General features: G+C 41.4%; 1 protein-coding gene across 3 annotated transcripts in view; it reads left to right on the top strand.

Moving 5' to 3' along the window:
* LOC126469715 (protein abrupt) overlaps positions 1-27,227 on the top strand; it is a 111,452-nt gene that overhangs the window by 1,266 nt on the left and 82,959 nt on the right. For all 3 annotated transcript variants that reach the window (XM_050096905.1, XM_050096919.1, XM_050096912.1), the window contains exon 2: positions 14,644-14,836. In XM_050096905.1, coding sequence (XP_049952862.1) covers positions 14,651-14,836 — 186 coding nt within the window. In that variant the 5' untranslated portion in view covers positions 14,644-14,650. The remainder of the gene's footprint in view (positions 1-14,643; positions 14,837-27,227) is intronic.

The following is a 27,227-nucleotide window of genomic DNA, read 5'->3' as shown; positions in this document are numbered from 1 at the left end:
ACATTTATTTAGTTAGCTTGCAGTCGGAAGTAACAGCTCTAAAGAAAAAATGAAGAATAAACGTCCAACTCTCAAAATCAGTTACTTTTCGTAGGAATAAACAATGCACTTCATTGGTTGTCTCTTGCTCCCACAGAGCTTCCCCCTTAAGGTGTGGAGCACGTGGGATGCAGGGGAACTTGAATTAGACTTGTACACCTCTTGTATGTGGTCCATTACACATATGTGTGTGTTTGTATAATCAACGCCAAAAGTATGAAATGTGTGTGTGAAATTTATTTTTGAAATGTTATTCCCATATGTTAAGAGTTATATTGCTATATACTTAAAACCATACAACAGTTGTTCTGTTAAATTTTATCGCAAATTATTTGACTTGTACTATATCATTATGTACCCCTGTACAGTGCATGATTCACAGGACCAATAAATATACAATACAATACTTGTATGGATGACAGGTTGTTGTCGGTACAAGCACAGGTATGGCTGTTTGTTCTGTAGTCCTCTGGCATCTTAGCATTGTCTCTTCAGTTCAACTGGGTGTAGGGTCGCCTGTCCCTCAGTCATCATATACTGGAGGAGTGCATTTGTGCATCGACAATGATAAGATCCATGGTGGTTTCACTCTTTCAGTGGATGCCCTGACTTCGCAAGATGTCTAGTTTGGGCATCACATCGCAGTGTGTGGCAGGGCCCAGTATAAGGAGCTAGTGTGGAATCCTTCCGCAACATGATGTGTGAGCAGTCTGCCAACATTTTCTGCTTAAAGACTGTGGATGTTCACCATGGTGGGATACTGATGGCCCACTCATCCTAACCACATAGTCACGAATGCACTGTACCATGAGTGGTAGCTCCGTTTGTGTGGTAGTGGTGTCGTTGTGAGATAGTCTACCGGAATTCTTAATGGTTCTCTGTAAACCATCTCTACCATTAAAGGTGCCTATATCCACCTTATACACAGTCCCTTAAACATAGAAGTATTAATGGTAATACCTCTGGTCAACTCATGGTGACATATGAGGGCCACCTTCAGTGTTCTATGCCACCTTTGCACCATTCCATTGCTCACCAGGTGATAACTGGCTGTGTGGTGATGCTGGATTCCACACAGTCTAGCCAGCTCAATGAATAGATTAGATTCGAATTGTTGACCCTCATCTGTCTTAATATGTAAGGGCTTCCAAAGCAAGCTAACCAATATGCAACAAATGCCTTTGCTATTGTCTTGGCTGCTACATCTGTCCCTGGTATAACCTCTGCTCATCCTGTGGATCTATCCACTGCCATGAACATGTGTTTTTAACCCTCAGAGGGTGGAAATGGACCCACGATGTCAAGGTCACCAATTATGTAGGTCAGAAATCAAACCCACATACACTTCAAGATGTTTAATTAGTTAGCTTGCAGTCAGAAGTAACAGCTCTAAACGAAAATATACAATTTCTGCATTTTTCATTGCACCACAGCTCATTCTTCTGCCATTTAGGCCCTAAATTTCACCAGCTAACAGAAAATTATGTTAATTAACTGGTGATTTGTGCTCCTCAGACATGATAGAACCATTGTGTGGCAGTTTCTTCAGTGTTGCATAAATATTCACCAGACTGCATTGCCGATTTTAAAATGTTGCCACATAGGTATTATCGGAAAGAGAATATGTACAGTAGTGTGGAACTTAATTGGGACAAGAAGCTTAAACTTTAACCATGCACATTTATTACTTTATCTATAATACAGTTAGTAGCTTACTAAATATTAGTAACTAATGTGTCCTCCTCTTACTTTAATGAGCTTCTCAATATGTTGTGGCATAGATTTGACCAGGTTAGAGCAAATGTTTCATAGTTCTTTGTCGTGAAACCACATTTACTAACGTGCATTATTTTGTTGAACAGTCCATTTTACCAAGGCAGTTTTTCACAATACTCCACTAATTCTCAGTATGATTTAAGTCTAGTGAATTACTTGATCACTGAAGCCCATTAATGTTGTTCTCTTCCATGAACATCTTGACTACTTTAGAAGTGTGCCACAAGTCAGATCACGTTGAAATGTCCCTCCACCTTAAAAGGTCTGTAGGAATGGCACAAACCTGCACATAAGGATTTACACACAATTGGTTGAATTCATCATGCCATCAATGGGAACTAGTGCCACTTGGCAGTGGAGAAACCCCAAAACATTTTTTAGGGAGGGTAATTTACAGTCTGTTCAAGGTGCTCTGCTCTCACTGCCTCTAAGGTGCTTTGCACGACAGTCTTTGCTGTGTAACCTTGAGCAATAAAGTGTGACTCCTCACGGAAAATTACATGTTTCCAGTCATTGGAAGTCCAAGGTTTTTACATTTTGGCCCAATGCCATCTGTTTTCTGCGTCAACGGAAGCGTCCGATTCCGCCCGTCTGCTTTGACCCATGACATAAGGGTGTAGTTGTTTGCTGTGTCATTACGGCGCAGAGTTTATGAGTTGGTTGTGTTTGTAGATGTCGTCTTGTTGTGTTTGATTGCACCCTAAGCGTGTGTGTGTGTGTGTGTGTGTGTGTGTGTTTTTCCCACGGCTGCCTCGTTAGTTTGAATTTTTAGAGGGAGATGTTATTGTCTTAATTATACGTATTTCGTGTTTGTTGTTGTGTGTATGTAGTGACAACATAGGTGCCATATTGGAGACCCTTACAATAGCGATTTCCACCATATTGGTGAAGTCATGAGTCAAAGCAGATGGGTGGAATCGGACACTTCTGTAGTCCCTTTTTTCTTGATGGCAGGTGTTAACAACTGTTTCTCATGTCTTTCGTGCATTCCACTCACGATCAAGAAGCGTATACTGCACTGTTGAGTCAATTTCCATCCCAGTAGCCAATAAATCTCTCTGAATGTTCTTTCTAGTCTTGTTTGGATGAATGCTACTGTTTCCAAGTAGAATTTTGTCAGTTCTGAGGGTGCTGTTTTGTTTTTGTCCACATCTGCCTTTCTCTTTAGAGACAGTGGGGCAGTGTCACTATTTGCCCTAATAAGTCCTGAAACACTATATTTTTCCTCACCAACTACAGACGCAATGTGTCATATAATCATAGATATGTGTTCATGAAGAGCAACTATTTTTGCCTGCTTGTTAGACGAATTGTCTATTTTAACAAAAACACATAGTTCTCCTGTTGAGAAGGCGCAAATAACACATGCTGTTACAACGCAACTCAACGGAACCTACAGTTGTTCAGGGTGAAGGCAACAGTAGTCTGTCAAGAGTCAAGCGACTGCATGGATACAAATGGTCACAGCTAGCCAGCTTTAATTCCTTATTAAAGATAAGTTGTCCCAATTAATTTGCATATTACTGTATATCAGTCGTAAGTCACGATGTTTACGATTTTGGGAAATTACAGTGGGATAGTGACCACCTCCGAAAGTTTGTTAGGCTGGAAGGTATTATTTGCTTGCGAGTTGCCATAGCCAGTGAATGTCTACACAAAACAAATGTAGTGGTGATGCAGTGGTCTGTAGTGTAGCCTAAGCTTTGTGTCTTATTTAATGCATTTTGCATATCAACGTACTGATCATTATAGACTTTAGTATTGATTGTAAATTCAGAAAATCTACATTGAGGATCCACATGTTATGTTGTTGTAGATTGCAGTCAACCGGATACAGTTCATAGCATATTTATTAATAGAGTTTTTCCTTGTTGATCTAAGGAATTGTACTAGGCCCCAACAACTTTCCCCGAGACTGGGTGTTTGTGTTGTCCTCATCATAGCATCAGCAGCAGCATAATTCGTTATAGTGGCTAGATTGGATTGTATAAAAACTGGACTGTGTAAAATTGGGACTTTGTATGTGTGCTGCTGACTGCGCAGTTGAGCGCCCCACAAACCAAACATCATCATCATCCAACAACTTTTAGTTGTGGAAGGACATAGCTGTTGAACTATTCTACATATTTAAAAGAAGGAAATAATACAGAGGCTAATCACTATTCCCCTCATGTTTCTAATTTGTCCTTTCAGTGTCATAATAATGGGATGTAATAAGAGAAATGAATTTAGCTTCATCATGCTCCACTGCAAAGCTCTTGAGTTACAGCTAGTCACAACTCTTATGTTTTATGATATTTGCAATTTCAGCACTCTGAACACACGTTTGGGTTTTCTCATATGAGAACTTAGTATATGCATCCAGTTAGTTATGACAAACTGAGCGAGCTGACACTGTGGTTAGCACATTGGAGGATTGCCATTCAAACTCATGTCGGGCCATCCTGATTTAGGTTTTCCGTAATGTCCCAAAATTGCTTCAGGCATATGCTGGGATGGTTCCCTTGAAAAGACGTGGCCGATTTCCTTACCCATCCTTCACTAATCCAAGCTTGGGCCTTATCTTTAATGACCTCATTGTTGATGGGGAATTAAGTGCTAATCCCTCCCAGTTGTGACAAACTTCCTGCTAATAATCATTTGTCACAACATTAATCATAAATGGTATTTTGATGCAACAGCTACGAACACTGTATATTTGGCATATTGTTTCAAAAAAGAGTGAGGGTTGGAGATTCCTAAAGACAATCAACAAAGCCGCTGACTGCTTATTTTTTATCTTGGAAAATGTTTTTCATGAACCTGTCATTAGGTTCTAAGATATCCATTTCAACACTAGCAAGCTCTTTCACGTTAATGAGTCTTGTTTCTGTTTATAAGGTTATTATATATTTTGCACCAACAGTAACGGGCATTCAATTGGAGTGATATACTAATGGCATATTACTATCAGTAGCAAGTACTCACGATTTTGTTTATACCAATGAAGAATTTGGTAAAAGTTATGTATTGGATCCGCCTTCCTTTTTTTTTAGTATGGTGTGGACATAAACATTAGACTTTGCTGTTGATCAGTTCGTTACACAACCAAATTTTCTGCTTTCACATTTGTCAGTGTTGTCAACTCTCAACCAATTTGTGGGATAACGGAAGAGTCCGATTCCACCCCTCTGCTTTGATCAGTGACGTCACCAATATGGCGGAAACGACCATTCACAACTACTCCCATACTGCTCCTATGACGTCATCACATAAACATGACAACAAACATGAAAACAAGTCGAAAAACCACCAAACAGATATTCCTCCAAAAATATACTGAAACTAACGAGACAAGTGGGGGTTTTTGGGTGGGAACAAGCTTAAGATAACACAAGACACTACACTAAACGACAAAAAACACTAAAATAACAAGACCCCACAACCTTCCCAAATTCCACTACACACAAAATCCACTGGAATCGATCACTTCCCTTGACCTGTTATCCTTACGACATCTCCACATATAGCGGTCCCTCGTCTGAGACGCCGGAACTCTAGTGAGCCTCATTTTTTCGCGACACACTGAACACTTCACGACTTCAGCCAACAGGCCAAATAGCTGAAGAAATTTTATTAGAGACAACGCACACGCACTGTCCCCCATCATCGCCGAAAACCGAAAACTGTTGACCTTGTCAGTCATATCCATACCTATCAAAGACATAAAGCAATTTACCAAAATTCACATACAACGAACAGAAAAAAAACTACAACAACATCGACATAACAAAACCAAAATTTTTAACTCACTGAAAAATATTCTGCTGTAAGCACAGTCTCTTCCGATACCACACACATGCAATGCTACCACGCAAATGAACCCCATACGCCACATAAAACGCTACCCATAAACAACACCAGAGACAACCACCGATCGCAACAATATGCCACCTATAAACATGCCACACATGCAAACTAAACCAAAAACATCACCTAACACACAACACATAAACACACCTCCAGAGAGCACCACCGATCACATCAAAATGACACCTACAAACATGCTACTGTCACAAACTAAACTCCACGCCATTGTGACGTCACACACCACAACAGCCTCACGTCACAGGTCAAAGCCAATGGGTAGAATCGGGCGCTTCCATCCTAACCTAGATCTCGGGATGTGCTACAGATAAGTATTTCACTACAATCAACAGCTCACTGGGGTCCAGCACTTTAATTAAGAATTTCATGTAGTATTCCAAAGCAGAAATTCCCCATCTGTTTTCAAGCAGAGTGGTGAAATACATTGTTAATCGCGACATGCCATTGTGTTGAAAATCCAATCATTTGTTTTATCAAAAATTTAGTTGCCTAAATTACAACTCAAATGTGTTTCTGTGAAACCGTAAAAGTGATAATCTATTATTTTACAAGCTTACTGCTGTTAGTGTGTATTGTAGCACAATGAAGTAAACTCTTAAAATGTTAAGTAAATAAATGTCATGTTGCTCTGCCTGACACACACATTAAAGTAATGACCTTTGCATGGATTTTAGTTTTATTACTGTTTGTTTGAGCAGCTTCTATTTACTCTCTTACACCAAGAAAATCTTACGATAACTTTTAGGAATCAAACATAGGATTTCCTTTTCAGTAGAACGCGTCATTAACCAGTTGACAGTGGAGATTATGAGGCAATTGAATAAGACTTAAAGGAAGTTATAAGCATGAAATACCTTGTGAAAGATGAAAATTGGAGGTTGATTAATGTATGTGAGCTAAGAGAATTTTTTTTTTTTTTTTAATGGCTAACAGTAGGCGTACACATTGTACAACTATTCCAGGACTAAGAAACTAAATAGTTCAGAATAAAATACTTATAAATTTTGGCTGTTTATTTATCCAAAATGAGATCTGTTTTATACAGTGTAGGTCACCATGCATATCCAAACTCTTTATAGCCATGGACGAAGCCAATTCCAGAATTGTCTTAAGTTTCTCAGTCACACTTTCTTCATTTTTCCAGTTGATTAAAATTTTTAACCCTTTTCTGTTTTTGAAAAGGGAAATAGCAACAGATAACAAATCTTGTGTAAAATGGATGATGCGACATTGAGTCTTTAATTTCAGTAAGAAACTGAGAATTCATTTCCCGTCAATGAGCTATAGCCTTTGTTCATGGAGGTATGGAATTGTTGTTGTTATGGTCTTCAGTCCAAAGACTGGTTTGACGCAGCTCTCCATGCCACTCTATCCTGTGCAAGCTTCTTCACCTCCAAGTAACTACTGCAACCTACATCCTTCTGAACGTGCTTTGTGTATTCATCTCTTGGTCTTCCTTTATGATTTTTACCCTCCACACTGCCCTCCAATGCTAAATTGGTGATCCCTTGATGCCTCAGAACATGTCCTACCTACCGATCCCTTCTTCTGGTCAAGTTGTTCCACAAATTCCTCTTCTCCCCAATTCTATTCAGTACCTTCTCATTAGTTACGTGATCTGTCTCTGACAGAATAAAAATGTCATGAGCAAACATCAAAGTTATTTCTTGTCCATGGATTTTAATTCCTACTCCAAAGTTTTCTTCTGCTTCCTTTACTGCTTGCTCAATATCCAGATTGAATAACATCGGGGATAGGCTACAACACTGTTTCACTCCCTTGCCAACAACTGCTTCCCTTTCATCGACTCTTATAACTGCCATCTGGTTCCTGTATAAATTGTAAATAGCCTTTTACTCCCTGTAGTTTACCCCTGCCACCTTCAGAATTTGAAAGAGAGTATTCCAGTCAACATTGTCAAAAGCTTTCTCTAAGTCTACAAATGCTAGAAACGTAGGTTTCCTTTCCTTAGTCTATCTGCCAAAATAAGTCGTAGGGTCAGTGTTCCAAAACTGAACTTCCCTGAAGTTGGCTTCTACCAGTTTTTCCATTCGTCTGTAAAGAATTCTTGTTAGTATTTTGCAGCCGTGACTTACTCTGATAGTTTGGTAATTTTCACACCTGTCAACACCTGCTTTCTTTGGAATTGGAATTATCATATTCTTGTTCAAGTCTGAGGGATTTTGCTTGTCTCATACATCTTGCTCACCAGATGGTAGATTTTTGCCAGGGCTGGCTCTCCCAAGGCTATCAGTAGCTCTAATGGAATGTTGTGTACTCCCGGGGACTTGTTTCGACTTAGATCTTTCAGTGCTCTGTCAAATTCTTCACACAGTATCTTATCTCCCATTTCATCTTCATCTACGTCCTCTTCCATTTCCTTAATATTGCACTCAAGTAAATTGCCTGTGTATAGACTATCTATATACTCCTTCCACCTTTCTGCTTTCCCTTCTTTGCGTAGAACTGGATTTCCGTGTGAGCTCTTGATATTTATACAAGCTGTTCTCTTTTCTCCAAAGGTCTCTTTAATTTTCCTTTAGGCAATATATATCTTACCCCTTGTGATATATGCCTCTACATCCTTACATTTGTCCTGTAGCCATCCTTGCTTAGCCATTTTTGCTCTTCCTGTCGATCTCATTTTTGAGACGTTTATATTCCTTTTCGCCTGCTTGTATCCCTTTTTGTCTGCTTCATTTTTATATTTTCTCCTTTCATCGATTAAATTCAATATCTCTTCTGTTACCCAAGGATTTCTACTAACCCTTGTCTTTTTACCTACTTGATCCTCTGCTGCCTTCAGTATTTCATCTCTCAAAGCTACCCATTTTTCTTCTACTATATTTCTTTTCCCCATTCTTGTCAATTGTTCCCTGATGCTTTCTCTGAAACTCTCTACAGCCTCTGGTTCTTTCCTTTTGTCCATGTCCCATCTCTTTAAATTCCCACCTTTTTGCAGTTTTTTTCAGTTTTAATCTGCAGTTCATAACCAATAAGTTGTGGTCAGAGTCCACATATATCTGACCCCTGGAAATGTCTTATAATTTGAAACCTGATTCCTAAATCTGTGTCTTACCATTATATAATCTATCTGAAACCTTCCAGTGTCTCCAGGCCTCTTCCATGTATACAACCTTCTTTTTTGATTCTTAAACCAAGTGTTAGCTATGATTAAGTTATGCTCTGTGCAAAATTCTACCAGGTGGCTTCCTCTTTCATTTCTTACCCCCATTCCATATTCACTTACCATATTTCCTAATCTTCCTTTTCCCTTTTCCTACTATGGAATTCCAGTCTTCCATAATTATTAAATGTCCCCCCCCCCCTCCACTATCTGAATGATTTCTTTTATCTCATCATACAGTTCTTCAATCTCTTCGCCATCTGCAGAGCTAGGTGGCATATATACTTGTACTACTGTGGTAGGTGTGGGATTCGTGTCTATCTTGGCTACAATAATGCATTCACTATGCTGTTTGTACTAGCTTACCTGTGCTCCTGTTTTTTTTTATTCATTATTAAACCTACTCCTGCATTACCCATATTTGGTTTTGTATTTATAACTTTGTATTCAGCTTACCAAAAGTCTTGTTCCTCCTGCCACAGAATTTCACTAATTCCCACTATATCTAACTTTAACCTATCCATTTCCCTTTTTAAATCTTCTAACCTACCTGTCCAATTAAGGGATCTGCCATTCCACGTTCTGACCGTAGAATGCCAGTTTTGTTTCTCCTGATAACGATGTCCTCCTGAGTAGTCCCTGCCCGGAAATCTGAATGGGAGACTATTTAACCTCTGGAATATTTTACCCAAGAGGACACTATCATCATTTAACTATACAGTAAACCTGCATGCCCTCTAGAAAAATTATTTATGTGTATTTCCAAATTTTTTCCCAGTACTTTTATGGCCTCATTGGACCTCTTTAGCCAATCATTTCCTGGCCCTCTTCTTCGGTAATCTTATGTTTCATTCTTTCTTAACTGCCTAGTATCTTTTCATCCATTCTGATCTTTCCTGTCTTTCCCCATCTGTAAATACCCTTTTCATTGTGTGTCGTTAGTCCAATTATTTATGTATATTGTCAATGCTGTCAAACATCTAGCGTTGTTTTGGCCTTTTTTTTCAAGTCACAGTTTTTTGCTCACATAGTCATTTGTAACTGATGCTTTGTTTCAGAACTGAAGCAAAGTACCACGTAGTGCAGTCATATTATAACTGAGTAGATAAAAAATGTACTCACCAAGCAGCACCAGGAGAAAACACACAAAAAAGTTAAGGAGGCCAGTGGTTCCTTCTGCTACAAAAGCTTGCACATTTCCTTAACTTTTATGTGCGTTTCTTCCACCACTTCTCGTTGAGTAGATTTTTTTCATCCATCCATTTAAACCCTTCTGCCAGGAGGAGGAGCCTCAGGCTCCAAAAGTTTTCTCCTGCCACTGCTTGGCGAGTAAGAGGTTTTATTTACCTAGTTATAATATAATTTTAAAAATTCCTTGTTTTTATTGCTGTGTTAGCTTAGGTAGTGTAATCAGTAATAATCTGGTCTAAAATGTTATCATGGTCAGTTAAGTAAAACAAGGCATGATGAAACAAACATAACTTTTATCATGCATTTGTTTTTGTTGTGGAGCAAATCTTTTTGTTTCTGTTATGGAGCAAATATTTTTGCAAATCTTTTTGCAGAAACAACTGTTTTCGGGATATTTAGAATTCATTTTGTCACCTAAGACATCATTTTCAGAGCCTCTTTAGTCCTTATAATTAGAGCTGCAGTGTTCTTAATGATTTGAATTGTTGTCTTATTACTGCATTAAATGCCCTTGACAGTCTCAAGGTGGTTGTGAAAACATTTGGAAAGGTCACTCAAAACTAGTTGTCCAACACATTGCCTATTCGATGTACACCTTGTGTGTTGATTTAAATTTCATTGCCACTAAAAAAATGGCTTTACAATTTAATGCAACCTAGTCCTCTGCCATCTCCTGGGTATGACTCTCTCTCTCTCTCTCTCTCTCTCTCTCTCTCTTTCTCTCTCTCTCTCCCTCTCTCGCACACACACACACACACACACACACACACACACACACACACACACACGAGGAAGAGAGGAACAGGGAATCAAAGATAAAAGTAAAGTGCCGTCATTGCCCTTTTTTGTGTGCAGTTTGGCTGAATTAAATGACTTTTGGACAAAATACTCTTTATCTTTTCTGTTAACTAATGTTTGATACATCCTTGCATTTTACTTCATCAGTTGAAAGGTGCATAGAATAAACATTCTGTAAAAGTTAACATTAATAAGAAACTCTAAAAACTTTGTTCTTCTCATCCAAGAAGGTAATTCATTTGCATTACATTACACTAAATTTGTTGTTGATTATTTCCTATCTCCAATAAATAAACTGCAGAAGTCAATGAGAGAACAGGAACAAAATTTTGATAGAAGACATTGTTGCTGGGTCCTCAAATATTTCGAAATATATAGTTTTATATGAGTAGGTAACATTGTTGTAAAGCACTGTTGATTGAAAGGGACATACAACTGTTCTCATTAAACTTGCTGTATTTCTTTATGGCTATTAATTGGAATGATATGATCTATTGTGAAATCTGGGATTAGACTCACATTCTGGAGGGTCGCAGTTCGAAAACTAAGTCAGATTAAGGTTTTCTATTGTTTCTGTAAATTGCTTAAAGTATTTGCCAGGGTGATTTCTTCTCTAATCTATTCTTGTGATCTTTATCTTATGGTTTCAGTGTCAACTGAATGTAAAACCATAATGGTAATTTCTTTTTCAAGCCAAGTATGTCGTCATTATTCAAAAAATTAATAATGGATACCCATATTCAGAAAATAATTTTTTAAAATTTTCTGGTTGCCCTTGTGTGCTAAAGCCTGAACATAGCTTATAACCGTGATGTATATCAGTATGTACTTATGTACTCAGATAGCATCTATTTGGTGTATAGTGGAGGACAGCTTAGTACCACTACTGGTCGTATCGTTCCCTGTTCCACTCAAAAATACAGTGAAGGAAAAATGAATTCCTGTATCCCTCTGTATGAGCCCTAATTTCTCACATCTTATCTTCGTGGTACTTATGCAAAATGTATGTTGGCGGTTGTAGAATCATTCTGCAGTCAGCTTCAGGTGCTAGTTCTCTAAATTTTCTCAATAGTGTTTCATGAAAAGCTCGTTGTCTTCCCTCCAGTGATTCCCACTTGACTTCATGAAGCATCTCTGTAATACTCACATGGATTGAACCTACCAGTAACAAAAACTAGCAGTCTGCCTCTGAATTGCTTCAGTGTCTTCTTTTAATCTGACATGGTGGGGATTCCAGATCGTCGAGAAGTAGTGAAGAACAGATAACACAAGTGTTCTATACACTGTCTCCTTTAGTGATGAACCACACTTTCCTAAAATTCTCCCATTAACCAAAGTTGACTATTTGCCTTCCCTTTTACCATTGTTACAGCTCCTTCCATTTCATATTGCTTTGCAATGTTATGCATGGGTTTTTAGTCGAATGACTGTGTCAAGGAGTACACCACTAATGCTGTATTCAAATATTAAGGGATCGTTTTGCTTAGTCATCTGCATTAACTTACATTTTTCTACAATTGTAGCAAGCTGCCAATTATCATCCCAATTAGATATTTTGTCTGTGTCATCTTGTATCTTCCTACAGTCACTCAACGGTCACACATTGGTGTACACCACAATATCATCAGCAAACAAATTTACAAGCAAAATGGATCAAGTTTTTGTTTGCAACATAACACACACAGATTTCAGTGGATGAGACCATCACCTAGAGACCTAAAGCAATGCGAAGAATCCCAGTCAAGCATTAATCAAGAAGAGTTATTAAAGCTTGTGTATATGATTTCTGATGAAGGAAAAGAAAGCCGTAAAAACACACACACACACACACACACACACACACACACACACACACACACACACACACCCCAAACTGTTTTACAAGACTCTTCATATTAGATGCAGGCTGCTGATAGGTGCATTAACTTTTGATGTTATAGTTCTTTGACCTAGACCACTTCTACTTTAAACTGGTGCTTATAATGAATTAAGTGGATTACTGTCACGTACCTTTGTGCAATCTTATTTGTGAAAATTGAGGAAAAATGAGATGTTTGAGAGAAGGTGAAACCCTACCTTCCCCAAAACACTGCATTTTCTTACAGCAATCACATCTATGACAGATGTATTATGAAGACTTGTAACTGAAAATAGCTTCTGCATTTTGATGGAATATGAAGTGCTTAGCTGTTCATATCGTGTATCTAAAACTGAGTAGAGCGATGCCTTTAGTGTTTATGTTTTCAATTATCAGACAAAATCAGTGTGGAAAAGTAACTAAATATAGGTAGGAAAAGATTCAGCTTCCCAAAGTGCAGTGGAGGGAGACACAACTATAAAAAATGTGTAAATTGCAGTCTTTCAGGAGGAGCTCCTGTGTCTTGGTCAAAGAGAGGTACAGTTTGGAAAAAAACCAGCTTTCCATGTAGCTGAGTAGGCAGTGGGTAAGTGAGGAAATTGAGAGAAAAGAAGGCCAAAGTTGAATAGCAGCTGAAAGATGTTTGAACTGCACCTGTCAGGGTAGCTATTTGTAAATGTGTGAAAAATACCACTTTACACCATGGTTTGGATGTACAGTGAAGCAAAGTCCTCCTTCATAACTAATTGGGTAATTGAATCAGAGGCTGGAGCTAGGCAAGGGCGTAACACCTTCAGTAGAAGTATACTAAAATCAGTCATGTAGTATGCAAAGTGAGTATTTGGGTCAAATTAAGTTAATGTGGTTTGTAAATCAATGTGGAACTTCACTTATTGAAAAGTTTCAGAAATAAAAATTATGTTGATGGCTTCATTTTAATAAATGAGTAAATATTCAGTAATCTTCCAATTGTCTCATTCTATTAAATGTTACCTAAACACATATATCAGTATGCTCATAATGATGGTAAAAGGCAACACTTTGACCAAAAGAGTACTGTGATTACTGGAATATTACAATTTGCATAACTGCTCACACAAAATGAACAAATGTATTGAATGGTGACACATGTCATCTTTAATAGAACATCCTCTGCAATGTAAAACATATATCTTTGGTTCTCTCTGTAGATGTATCCATTTAGATGACACTCTACAAAATAATTTGAAACAAGAATTCCGGTTCAGTAATTCTTGGCTCTCAAAATTTCTTGAGCCTGAACATAGATTTGTAACGCCCAGCTCTTAATGCTTTGCCCTGTTTAATACTTCCTGCATTCTTTCAGTGAACATGTGTTTTGGATGTAGTCTGACCACATCATCATAATCCTGTTGGCACCTTATCAGTTCTCTGCCCCAGAGTCCATGAAGTTTTATCATCAGAGCTTCATGTGGCTGTACAATTCAGCAACATTTAACACTCAGAATACAACAGCAAAAAAAAGAAAACAGAGAGACTGATAGAAGTAACAGCCTGATTCAGTTAAGGATCTGGGGCAGTAAACATATTTGTGGGTTTCCTGATTAGATTATCACATTGTTGCAGTTGGTACATGCATGTCTGGAAAAAATTGTGCACCATTGGTGTATATCCTTTTTGCTTGTTGCTGTTGTATTTCACAGAAGAAAATTATTTCTGAAATCTTAAGGAATTATTCAATTTGTGTAAGTGAAGACGAGGTACACCATTTTGCCATGTATTGCTACTTCATCACCTGTAATTTTTAGAAAGATTTGAATAGGGGTTATAGATTCTGTCTCAATCTTCTGAAAATCTGTGGATTCTGCAAGTATTTTTGTATGGATAAACGTACCTCTCTCTCGTGTGTGTGTGTGTGTGTGTGTGTGTGTGTGTGTGTGTGTGTGTGTGTGTGTTAAAAACAAATAACCGTCTGATAGCTGAGTTGAGGAATTTTTGTCATTTTCAGAGTGGGCATGGGTTCTGATCAACAGTTCTGTCTGCGATGGCACAATTACCAGAGTAACCTTCTTGCAACATTACCGCAGTTCTTGGACAGTGACAATCTGACTGATGTCACATTATCAGCTGGTGGACGAAGTATTCGAGCACACAAGGTTGTCTTGTCTGCTTGTAGTCAGTATTTTAACGAGCTTTTCAAGGTAGTTATCAGTTATTAAGATATTAGTGCTGAGATTTGGTTACCTGGATTATTTTTTATGCTAACAGCATCTTTCATAGTTGGCCACCTAATAAGTTTTGCATTATGAAATAAAATCATCGTATTATCATTTTACCAACTGTGCTGCAGGCGTGTGTTACTAATGACAAAAAATTGCATTTTTAACTCTTAAGATTAATAAGTTTCCGAAACTAATCAACTTAAATTCCAATCGTGTGAACCTGTGACAAGGAAATCTTTTCTTTGTGATGCATGGATAACTTAAGAAAAGTAACTCTAGTAACTTTGTACCATAAATTACTACAGCTGTTCTTACTGCAACAGTAAATTTTGTTATATTCTTAAAATCCTCGTGTATGCTGTGAGTGCTACCAGTGCCATGTTTCTGGTAGCTGTGTGGAAAAGATTCATCAATAATATCTGCAGTTTTATGTTTCTTGCTGGAATCATTAGAAATACTTCTGGATCACCTTCATGGTCTGTGATAACTTTTTGCTAAAGTATTTGCTCTCTTTGAGAGTGGGACAATTAAAATTCTAATTATCACTTAGCAATCAAAATTTGATAACAATCTATGAATGATATCTTATAAAATACTGCATGGATCTTTGGTGAATTAAGCTATATTGCTGGACTTTTATACAGATATGAAATATTATCTTGAAGCAGTGTGGAAATCAGATATGCAGTGGTTTCATGAATCTTGTAAATTGTTACACTGAAGTATCCCGAACTAGAGCATTGTATAATCAAAGCAGACATCTGAGTGATGCATTCTGTGTAGAAAGTGACAAGAAATTCATTATGATTTTGGCAATTTGCTCTTTGTCCCCTCTTGCTTCCTTGAAGTATTCTTCATATGAGTTATCTACTCATATCTAGCATCTGACAATAACAGGAATCTCACAATAATGGGAATATTTCAAGTGGCTACTGAGTTCGTGTTTGTGAGTATTTCTTGAAAATTTTGTGTAGAAGTAAGTTACTGTAAAACAGTCCTGTGTGTAGCATTAGTTGTTTCCTTACAGTTACCTGTAATTATTTATGTGGCAACAGTATTGCTATAATCAAATGCTCGGTTGCAAAAATCATTGCTATATGTTCAACTAACAGACCAAAACAGATGTGATAGGCACAATCATCAGAATGCACAATGAACTGTAAATAATCTTGATGATATTTAGCTTTACAGCTGAATGATGCTAATATTAATGATTAATAAGAACGATCACAGCTGTATTGATATACATTTATTATGTGTTTTGTATTGATACACATTTATTTATTGTCTCATGGCCAGTTTTGTTCTTAGATCATCATCAGGTTGCTGAGATGTGCCAATATCATGATATGAGAGGTCTAATTGTCTTATGTAATGTTAGAGACAAAGTCTGGAAACGACGATTGTGTAAACATTCTGCCAACCTCCAGGCAGAAATATAGTGAGCAGTAGGTAAGTGCACACAACATGGGATACTGTGTAAACTGAGCTAGTACACAGACTAGTGAACACAGCATGCCATGTTGCATACACTTACTGTTTGCCATTATTCTGCCAGGTGGTCAGCAGAATGTTTATATGACCATCATTTCCAGGTTTCACCTCTAACCTTACATCATGATTTTGGTGCAACTCGGCAGGCTGATGATGATCTAATAAACAAAACTGACCGTGGCACAGGAAATGAGTATCAATACACCTATAGTGCTTCTCATTAATTATTAATATTACAATAAACTGTCATTTCACAATATTTAGTCCTATTAGGAATGATGACAATATACTGAAAAGATAGACTGCTGCTAACCGTATAGTGGAGATGTGAAGTCACAGACAGGCACAACAAAAAGACATCTAGACTAGTAAGCTTTCGGGCAAGAGGCCTTCTTCTTCTGAATTAGACAACATGCACACACACATTCAAGAAAATGCAAAACACACACACACACACACACACACACACACACACACACACACACACACACAAAACCGCTGTCGCCAGACTGCAAGCAACAGCGCATGATGGGAGAAGCACTCTGGATGGTGGGCGTAATGAGGAGTCTTGGGTGGGGAGGGGAAAAGATAGTAGGTTAGGGATGGGAGTCAGTAAAATGCTGCTTGTGGGAGCACACAGGGATGAGGTGAGGGAAGGTAGGGCAGCTAGGTGCAATTGGGAGGTTATATTGTGGGTGGCGGGAGGGGAGGGGGGAAGGAGAAAAGTAAAAAGACTATGGGTGTATTGGTGGAATAGAAGACTGTGTAGTGCTGTTGTGGGAACAGGGGAGGGGATAGGTGGATAAGGACAGTAACTAACGAGGGTTCAGGCCAGGAGACTTACAGCAACAAAGGGTATATCGTAGAGAGTGTTCCCACCTGCGCAATTCAGGAAAGCTGGTGTTGGTGGGAAGGATCCAGATGGCAGAGGCTGAGGGGACTTTGGGAAGTGGTGGGTAACTGGAGAGATAAGGCATGGGAGATATCTTTCTATACAGGGCTGGGAGGGTAATTATGATTTGTGAAGGCCTCACTGTCAGACCCTTGATATATTTTGAGAGGGATGCTCGTCAGTACAGATGTGATGGCCAAAGGTGGCTAGGCAGTACGGAAGGAACTTCTTGGTATGTTGAAGGTGGCAGATGTCAAAGTGGAGGTATTTCTGCTGTTTATAGGTTTGATATGGATGGATGTACTGATGTAGCCATGGCTGAGGAAAAGTTCAACTCTGAGGAAGTTGGCTTGTTGGGTTGAGGAGGACAAGGTGAAGTGAATGGGGGAGAAGGTGTTGATGTTCTGGAGGAATGTGGATAGGGTGTGCGCACACTCGGTCCAGATGATGAAGATGTCATCAGTGAATCTGAACCAGGTGAAGGGTTTGGGATTCTGGGGGGGGGGGGGGGGGGAGAGAGAGAGAGGTTGACACAGGATGGTTCCATGAAGGTGCCCATTGCCATACCCCAGATTTGTTTGTAGTTGATGTCTTCAAAGGATAAGTCATTGTGGATGAGGATGTAGTTGGTCATGGAGTCCAGGAAGGATGTTGTAGGGCATTAGGGGTGTTAGTGTAAAGGAAGGTGGCAACAATGATGACAGCTAGGGCACTGTGTTGTAAAGGAACAGTAACTGTGGAGAGTCGGTGGAAGAAATGGTAGGTTGCAGGTAACAGGCTGAAGTTGAGAAGAAATTCTGTCAGCGGGGCACAGTAACTGGCAACAATGGGGTGCCTTGGGTATTGGGATTTATGGGCTTTAGGAAGGAGAGTGGGAAGTAGTGGGACAGAGGAGACAGGCAGACTCAGTGGAGAGGTTCTGGGATGGGCCTAAGGATTTGATGAGAGACTTGAGATATTTCTGGAATGGAGTCATTTTGGCAGGGTTTGTTGGTGGACGAATCTGACAGCTAGCAGAGTCCTTCCGCCAGATAATACTTGTGGTTCCAAACCACAGTGACGGAGTCTTTGTCAGAATGTAGGTTCATAAAGTCAAAATTAGTTTTTGGGCTGTGGATTGTGGTTCATTCTGCACGTGAAAGGTTAGCATGCATGTTGAGGGATTTGGGAATGCTGGTGAGGCAAGGTTCGAGGTTAAGAAATTCTGGAAAAATAACAGTGAGTGATTTGGGGACAGTGGGAGCTGATCACGGTTGCTGAAGGAGTGAACTAAGTCAGGTATGGTTCAACATTGGGTCTTTCATTGAGTCTGATCTGTAGAGTTAGTGGAGAAAAAGCATTTCCATTGTGTAGGGACTTAGAGGAGGAGGAGGTAAGGTCTTTAACAAGTCCTGCATGATTGAATTTTGGAGTGGGGCAAAAGATAAGGCCTTTGGAAAGGAGTGATACTTCTGTGAGACTAAGGCTTTTGGAATACAGGTTCATGACTATGTTTTGGGTCTGTTTTGATTCTGGATTCTATATCACAGTTGTTGGGAGTTTTTGAGGGGTTAAATGTATTAGGTCTGTGAGGCAGGGTTTGTCAGCTATGAGGGGATCTTGGGAGGTAGAGGTGGTGGATACTGGAGATGGATGTGAACAGGTTGGACTTTTTTGAGATGGCATTGTGAATGCTTCTGTAGTACCTGGAGGACAATAGTTTCATTATGTGAGAAGGGATTCAAGACTTTGAGGCTGCACAGCAGGACAGTTTTATAGATGGAGAGGAGGTATTGCAAGGAGGTTTGAGACTGACTGACATGGTTTTGGAGGACTGTGTTGCTGAGGGATAAGTACTGGTGGAATCTGAATAGATAGAAGTCATTTTGGAAGGAGGGATTGCAGCTGGAGATGGTTAATTTGATGGTAAGGTCATTTGGAGGGATTTCATGAACCAGGCAACAACACAGGAATGGTATATGGAAGTGGATGCTGGCTACAGATAAGAAAACTTTTCTGTATTGGCACTGACGGAAGAAGCAATGGTCCATGGTGGAGGACGGAACTGCTTAAAAATATGCAAATAACGTAGAAATACACCAAAATAGTTGGGAAAAATCACAAAAAAGGACGGAACTGATGAAGTGCGGGAAACAAGATTAAACCTGAGGGAGTAGGCAGTGAAAAGCGACAATGAACTGAAATTGATGTGAAACCACATAGAGATGAAACATAACAATAAATAAAAAGCCCACAATATGGGTTACAGGTCAGTGGGCAAACATGTATGAAAAAGAGGGGGGAGGAGGCAGATGTGACTAGATTAGGTGACGTTAGCATGTGCAAACTGGAATAAGAGAGGAGAAATAGTGGGGAAGGGGGGGGGGGGTGAGATACAAGTTCCTGTGTCGTGGGAGGGTATGGAAAATAACAAGTGAAAATAGACGAGAGTGACGAAGGAAGAGTGAGTGATTTGAAGGTCTAGGATAAATTATATCGGTGGGAGGAATGTGGGAAATGAGATGCTGCACCATCAGTCAGTAGTCATGTAGCTGTGTGTTGTATGTGGACGAGGTGGTTTGATACAGTGTGGCTCATAAGTCAGAGCGTGAGGTGTGGTGTGGTTTAGAAGATGACACACAAAACACAGGAAAGAAGAGAAAGAAGATGACTGACACTGAGTATAGTAATGAGTTGGAAAATAGTAACAAAGGAGAAAGAAGATGACGGACACTGAGTATAGTAATGAGTTAGAAAATAGTAACAAAGGAAAGCAGTACTGGGTTATGGATGGAAGAAAAGATGTTAGACAAAATCAGACAGTGGGAAAACCCAGAGTGGAATGATGACAGAATAATGAAAAGGGATATTGCTGCTCACCACATAATGGACATGTTGAATCAAAGAGCGGCACAACAAAGACACAATTAGCTTTCAGCCAAAAAGCCTTCTTCTGACTTAGACGACATACACACGCATTCATGCAAATGCAACTAATGCACACATGACCACTGTCTCTGGCTGCCAAGGTCAGACTGTGATCAAAGGCGCATGATGGGAAAAGCAGTCTGGGTGGTGGGGTTGGGGAGGTGACTGGGGAGGGAGAGGTTGGGGGGTGGTCAATTACTGCTTTTGGTAGCTTACAGGGACGAAATGAGAAGAAGGTAGAGCACTAGGTCCAGTTGAGACTTAGCTGCGTGCAGTGGGAGTGGAAAGACTGTGAGTGTATTAGTGGAATACAAGGCCGTGTAGCACTGGAGTGGGATCAGGAAAGGGGATAGGTAACTGTAGCACAATGATTAAGAAGGTCGAGCCAAGGATAGGATATACTGCAGACAGAGCTCCGACCTGTGCAAAAGCTGGTGTTGGCATGAAGGATCCAGATGGCACAGACTGTAAAGTAGTCATTAAAATGAAGAACCCTTGTTGAGCAGCATGCTCAGCAACAGGGTGGTCCAGCTGTATGTTGCTCACAGTTTGTCTGTGGCCATTCTTATAGATAGACAACTTATTGGTTATTTTGCCCATGTAGAATGCAGCATAGTGGTTGTAGCTATTACGCACAACCTACCCTCTCATCTAAAAGATACCAACCATTTCCTACAACGATTCTCTACAGTTCTTGTTCCTTTATCACACAGTGCCCTGCTCATCGCTATTGATGCCACTTGCCTTTACGCTAACATCCCTGATGCCCATGGCCTTGTTGCTATTGAACACTACCTTTCCCATTGCCCGACAAATTTGAAACCTGCAACCTCTTTCCTGGTCGCTTGACCAGCTATGTCCTCACCCACAATTACATCTCCTTTGGAGTCTCCCCCCCCCCCCCCCCCCCCTTCCCTCCGCCCATGGGGCTCATGGTTTTTTTGTGAGTTCATGTGTGGAGCACACAGGGCCCAAGCTTTTGCAGCCCTTTTTTCCTTCCTGGGATGCGTTTCCTTCACCCCCTGCCCCTGCATTCCCCTCTCTTGGTGTTGTGATTTATGACAACCTGGTTATCCACCTGGTTCCCTGCATTCCATGTGATATTGTTCCTCTGGCCTGTTCTCTCCCCTCCATTTTTGGAAAGAACTCCCTCCCTATTGTAGATTATTCCCCCCCCTCCCTTTCCTTCCCCACAGTAGCCCCCTCTCTGCTCCACTAGGTCACCAGCACCTGTGGCCAGTCTGTGTGGTGGGGCTGTTATGTACCCATCTGGGTGAGCCCCCTGAGAACACAGGGATCAAACCACTGATATGTTAGCTTTCCCTCCCCACATATGCCAAGAAGTGATTGCTTGTCTTCATGGAGCATTGGAACTGCCGGCTGAGCCGGCCAGCCCTTGCTGTGGCTGGGTGGTACCCATGTGGAGAACCCCTGTTCGGAGCGGGTGGTATCAGGATGGACGCTTGGCGCATGAAGTGTATCAACCTTGCAAAAATGTGGCTGCTCTGAAACATCCATCTCGTCAAATAGTAAAGGATCATTGAATGCTGCTTCATATGACCTGGCAGTCTTCCCTTCCTGGCTGGCATTAGTAAGATATGGTCAGTGTCCCTGTTGATCAAAGCTTCTTCTGCCACCCAATCTGCAGCTCTTTGTACTTGTGATCATCTTGGCAATACCCTAGTGCCTATTACCCATTATCATCTCTGACTATAGTCCAGGGAGTGATTTTTCATAGGGATTTCACTCTGCAAACTGATGAGGAACTCCGAGCTAATCTGGAATGATGCACCATTCATTTCATTTGACTTGTGCAGAAGTGTCATAAAGACAACCACACCAATACCATTGCCTTCATTCTGGCTTTCATGGGAGATACCCTCCCAGAGAAGGTCAAGGTTATGTGGTAGAGGTGTGATGTGAAGCCATATGTTTCACCATCCATGAAGTGCTTTCGGTGCTTGTGTTTTGGGCATATGTCTTGCTGCTGTGCAATGGACCTTCAGTGTGGTGACTGAGGGCACCCACTCCATTAGGGAAGCCCCTGTGTTCCTCCACATTTGTGTACCAGTTGTCATGACCGCCATGCTCCTTACTCACCAGATTGCCCAACTCACAAGAGAGAAAAGATTATCCAAGAGTACAAGTCCCTATAACACATGACTTCTGCTGAGACTTGCCAACAATATGACTGACCCCATCCATAGTCACTTTCTTCAACTTTTGCCTCTGTTACATCCTTTCCCACTCCTACCTCTTCCTCACTGCAGCTCCATCCCCCCTCCCCTCCCCCTTCCGTATAGTTCCCACACCCTCTCCTCTGGGTGTAACTCCCCTTCGCTTGCCGAAGAAGTGCCCCCATCTTTGGCACCTGCTGGTGTTACGGCTCCCACCAGGGGCCTCTCCCCCAGCGTCTCTCAGGCCAGAAGCCTACTACCACAACTTGGCCACGAGATGCATCATTTATGCACCCCAATGTAGCCCACTCACTTTTGGTTCCAGATCTTGCAGATGCCTGCTCACCCTCTATGTACTCTTCCTTTCTCTGTCTATGAAAGAGAAGAAGAAGAAGAAGAAGAAGAAACATAAATCCCAGATGCCCCATGGAAATGCTATCCACCCTCTCACAACCTGTCTGTGACATCTTATTTGTGGATGTTACCCCATTCTTGTCAATGACAACAACTGACTTAAGTGACATGACCTCCCCTCAGCTTCTCTATATCTAACCTCGACTCTCGCGACACGATAAGCCAGTGGAATTGCAACAGATATTATTGTCACATACCAGAAATACAACACCTTGTTTTCTCTTATTCTACATTCTGTCTTGCTCTTCAAGAGATACACTACCGTGATGACCACTCTCCAACATTTCGTGGTTATCAGGCATTCTGTTGGAACTGTGCCTGCCCCAGGATAGCATCTGGAGAGGTCTGCACCTTGGTTCACTGTGTCATTAATGACTGTACCCCCTTCATACCAACCTGGTAGCAATAGTAATTAGAGTGCAAATGACCCCAGCAATCACAATTTGCCATGTTCTACCTCCTTCCAGGTAGGCACTTCCTTACATTGAACTGTTTACCTCAACACAACTACTCCCACCCCCATATCTCTCCTCAGGGACTTCAATGCATACCATCCTCTGTGAGAGAGTGCCACTTTGATGGGTTCGGGTTTTGTAATTGATCAACTTATTACAGACTTTGATTTGTGTCTCCACAATGACAGTTCCCCTGCCCTCCACAATGACAGTTCTCCTGCCCACTTCAGTGCCGCTAATGGCAGCTCTACTGCTACTAATCTCACGATCTCCTCCCTAGCTCTCACACCTTCCCTACATTGGTCATCCCATGACAATCTTTGTCACAGTAACCACTTTCTGGTGATTTTATTATTCCTCTGCCACTGCCAGGCAGACAGGCCCCCATGTTGGTCATTCCACAGGTTCAATTGGCCTTTATATACACCTGCTGTGCACTTTGACACCTCTCTCTCAAATTGCGTTGATGCAGTTGTGCAGGGTGTCTCTGCCAGTATTCTTCATGCTGGTGGCACTGCTATTCCCCTATCGACAGGTCCCTTCATCGTCGACTGGTGCTGTGGTGGATCAAGGACGTAGCATTCGTTATCCAGGACTGCTGATGGGCACTGCAATGATTTAAAAACTCTTCAAAAACCAACCTTATCACTTTTAAAAATCTCCATGCTAAGGCTCGCTACCTTATTAAGCAGAGTAAAATGGAATATTGGGAATGCTATGTTTCGTCTCTGCGGATGTATGCCTGCCTCTTCACCGCAGGTTTGGTTCAAGCTCCATAGCCTTTTGGACCGCCAGTGACAATCAACTGTCCAGGGTCTTATCCTCCAGGGTGCTCTGTGTATTGATCCATCGGTCCTTGCAGAACACCTTGAGGCACACTTTGCAAAAGCGTCGGCGTCCTCTTTCCTTCCTCCAGTAGAAATGCTGAGTTGAGTAGTCCCCCCTTCTGTTCCAACTCCCACCAAATTGAACCTTATAATGAACCCTTCACTGAATGGGAATTCTTGCAGGTACTTACCTCTTCATGTGACATGATCCCCAACACTTGGACATTACCCAGAGGTAACATCTACTGAGGGCATTTGGCTCATGAGTGCCTTCCCCTCGCAATGGCAAGACAGTATAGTCCTTAAGCTTGGCAAGAACCCAATGTTTCTCTACAGCCACTGCCTGGTTAGCGTGGCGAATGTACTTTATAAACTGCTTGAGTGGATGGTTAGCTTCCAATTATTTTGGGTACTCGAATCTTGGGGCCTTTTGTTGCTGTATCAGTGTGGCTTCTGGAAATAATGATCTCCAACTGAACATTTACCTCAGGCTGGAAACAGCAATCCAACAGGCTTTTACTCACTGCTAGCACCTTGTTGCGGTCTTCTTTGACCTAAATAAGGCATATAAAACGGCTTGGCACCATCAAATTTCAGTTACCGTCCATGATTGGGGCCTTTGCGGCCCCCTTCCACTGACTCTTCCAGTTTTGAGTTGACACTTCACTCAGCACCCCTTGGATTCAGGAAAACGGTATCCCACAGGGTTCTGTGTTAAGTATCTCACTCTTCCTCATAGCCATCAGTGGGCTTGTATCCTCTGTTGGGCCTGTAGGTACCCCGGCATTGTGTATCGACAATTTTTGCATCTAGTGCAGCTTCTACTCTATAGCATCTGGTGAGCGCTGGCTCCAAGGTGCCATCCATTGGGCCTCCGCATGTGCCCTCTTCCATGGCTTCCAGTTTTCTCCCTCCACAATCATGGGTTATGCCTTTTTGCCATCGATCCACAGTAAATCCTGAACCAGTGCCTAGATGTTTTAGCACACTGTTACTTGGGCCATATTTTTGATAAAAAGCTGATGTGGCTGCCCCATATTTGCCACCTGAAGGCTACATGCAATTGAAAGCTTAATGCTCTCTACCTTCTGGCTCACACATTGTGGGTTGCTGCTCTTCTTCATCTTTACCATGATCTGGTTTTGTCCAGACTAGATTATGGTAGTCAGGTTTGTGGCTCAGCGACACCTCTCACCCTGAAAATACTTGACCCTGTTCACCATTGTGGAGTGTGTCTGGCTATTGGTGCCTTTCACATTAGTCCGGTTGACAATCTCCTCACAGAAGCAAGGATTCCCCCTCTATAAGTACGATGGAGACAACTCCTTATTTCTTGTGTTTTAATATGTACTGACCCAATGAGCAGCCTGCAGGCTATAGACCAATGCTACTCTCGTCGCCCTTTGGTTTCTGCCATCCATGACCTTCTCTCTGCCCTTGGCCGTGCCCCGTGCTCAGATGTCTTTCTCTGGGTCCTAAGTTGTGGGCATCCCAGGGAATAAACTTTCTGACTGTTTGGCTTGAGAAGCAGGTACTTACCCCATTCCCTTTCATGGTTCCATCTGTAGACATGTGGCTTTACATCAAATCTCTCTTTGCCCAAAAGTGGAATGATCTCTGGTGCGCTACTGCTCTCAGTAATAAACTCAGCACAGTCAAGGAGACTATTGTGGTTTGGTGCTCTTCCTTACATTCCTCTCCGTCCCATAAACCCCTCAATCCCCATAAACTCCTCAATCGATCAGTCCTTTGAAGGCATCTGCTACAAACGAATCTGGTATGTGGCAGTGGGCACCCCCCCCCCCCCTTATGCCAACCTATTCATGGGCCTTCTAGAGGAATCCTTCCTACCCCCCCCCCCCCCCCCCCACGTAATTGTAAACCCTTCATCTGGTTCAGATGTACTGATGAAATCTTCATGATCTGAATCAATGATGTGCACATCCTATCCACATTCCTCGAGAACCTCAACATCTTCTTCCACATTTGCTTCACCTGGTCCTCGTCAACCCAACAAGCCATCTGCATCAATGTTGACCTCCTCTTCAAAGATGGCTACACCAGTACCTCCACCCATATCAAAGCACCTAACCATCAGCAATTCCTCCACTTCAACAACTGCCACCCTTTCCATACCAAGAAGTCCCTTCCATACAGCCAAGCCACACAAGACCTATGCATCTATAGCGACAGGCAGTCCCTCTTGAAATATACCAAGGCTCTCACTGTGGCCTTCACAGATCATAATTACTCTCCCTGCCTTGTAGAGAAACATATCTCCCATGTCCTATCTCTCCAATCATGCGCTACCTCCCAAAGTCCCATCATCTGCATCACAGAGGAGCATTCCTGTCATGACTCTGTACCCCTCAGGACTGGAGCAACTGAATTACATTCTCCACCAGGGTTTTGACTACCTCTAGTCGTGCCATGAAATGAGGACTTTCATACCCACTGTCCTTCCCACCTCTTCCATAGTTGCATTCTGTCACCTACTGAAATCCTATACAATATCCTCGTCCATTCCTGCTCAAGCCCTGCTCCCACCCCATTGCTTCATGGCTCATATCCCTGTAATAGAGCTAGATGCAAGTCCTGCCCCATACACCCTCCTGCCACCACCTACTCCAGTCCAGTCATAAGCATCACTTGTACTGTGAAAGGTAGGGCTATCTATGGACCAAGTCTTCTGATCTACAAGCTAAGCTGCAACCATTGTGCTGCATTTTACATGGGCATGGCAACCAGCAAGCTGTCTGTCCGCATGAATGACCACCGACAAACTGTGGCCAAGAGAACCTGGACCACCACCCAGTTGCTTAACATGCTGCTCAACACAGTGTTCTTCATTTGAATGATTGCTTCACAGCCTTTGCCATCTGGATCCTTCCTTCCAATACCAGGTTTTCTGAATTGTGCAGGTTGGAACTCTCCCTACAATACAGTGTGTATGAAAAAGAATTATCGAATTTGACACATCTATTTTTCTGAATGAACAAATGCAATGAATTTTGTTTTTTGATGAGCGGGAAACTCAAAAAGTGTGTCGTCGTCGTCCCCCTCCCCCCTCTCCCAGTGGTGTTCAGTAAGCCCCCCCTTGAGACACATGCCATATGTCAATGTAGTATTAAAACTGTTTGCACACTGCAGTGGCCATGTCTTGAATTAACAGCTTCCGCTGCTGCTGTTATGTGATGTCTCAGT

Source organism: Schistocerca serialis, chromosome 1 (assembly GCF_023864345.2).
Source record: "Schistocerca serialis cubense isolate TAMUIC-IGC-003099 chromosome 1, iqSchSeri2.2, whole genome shotgun sequence".
Taxonomy (NCBI): domain Eukaryota; kingdom Metazoa; phylum Arthropoda; class Insecta; order Orthoptera; family Acrididae; genus Schistocerca; species Schistocerca serialis.
Note: the sequence above shows the minus strand (reverse complement) of the source record. Positions and strands in the feature narration are given on the sequence as shown.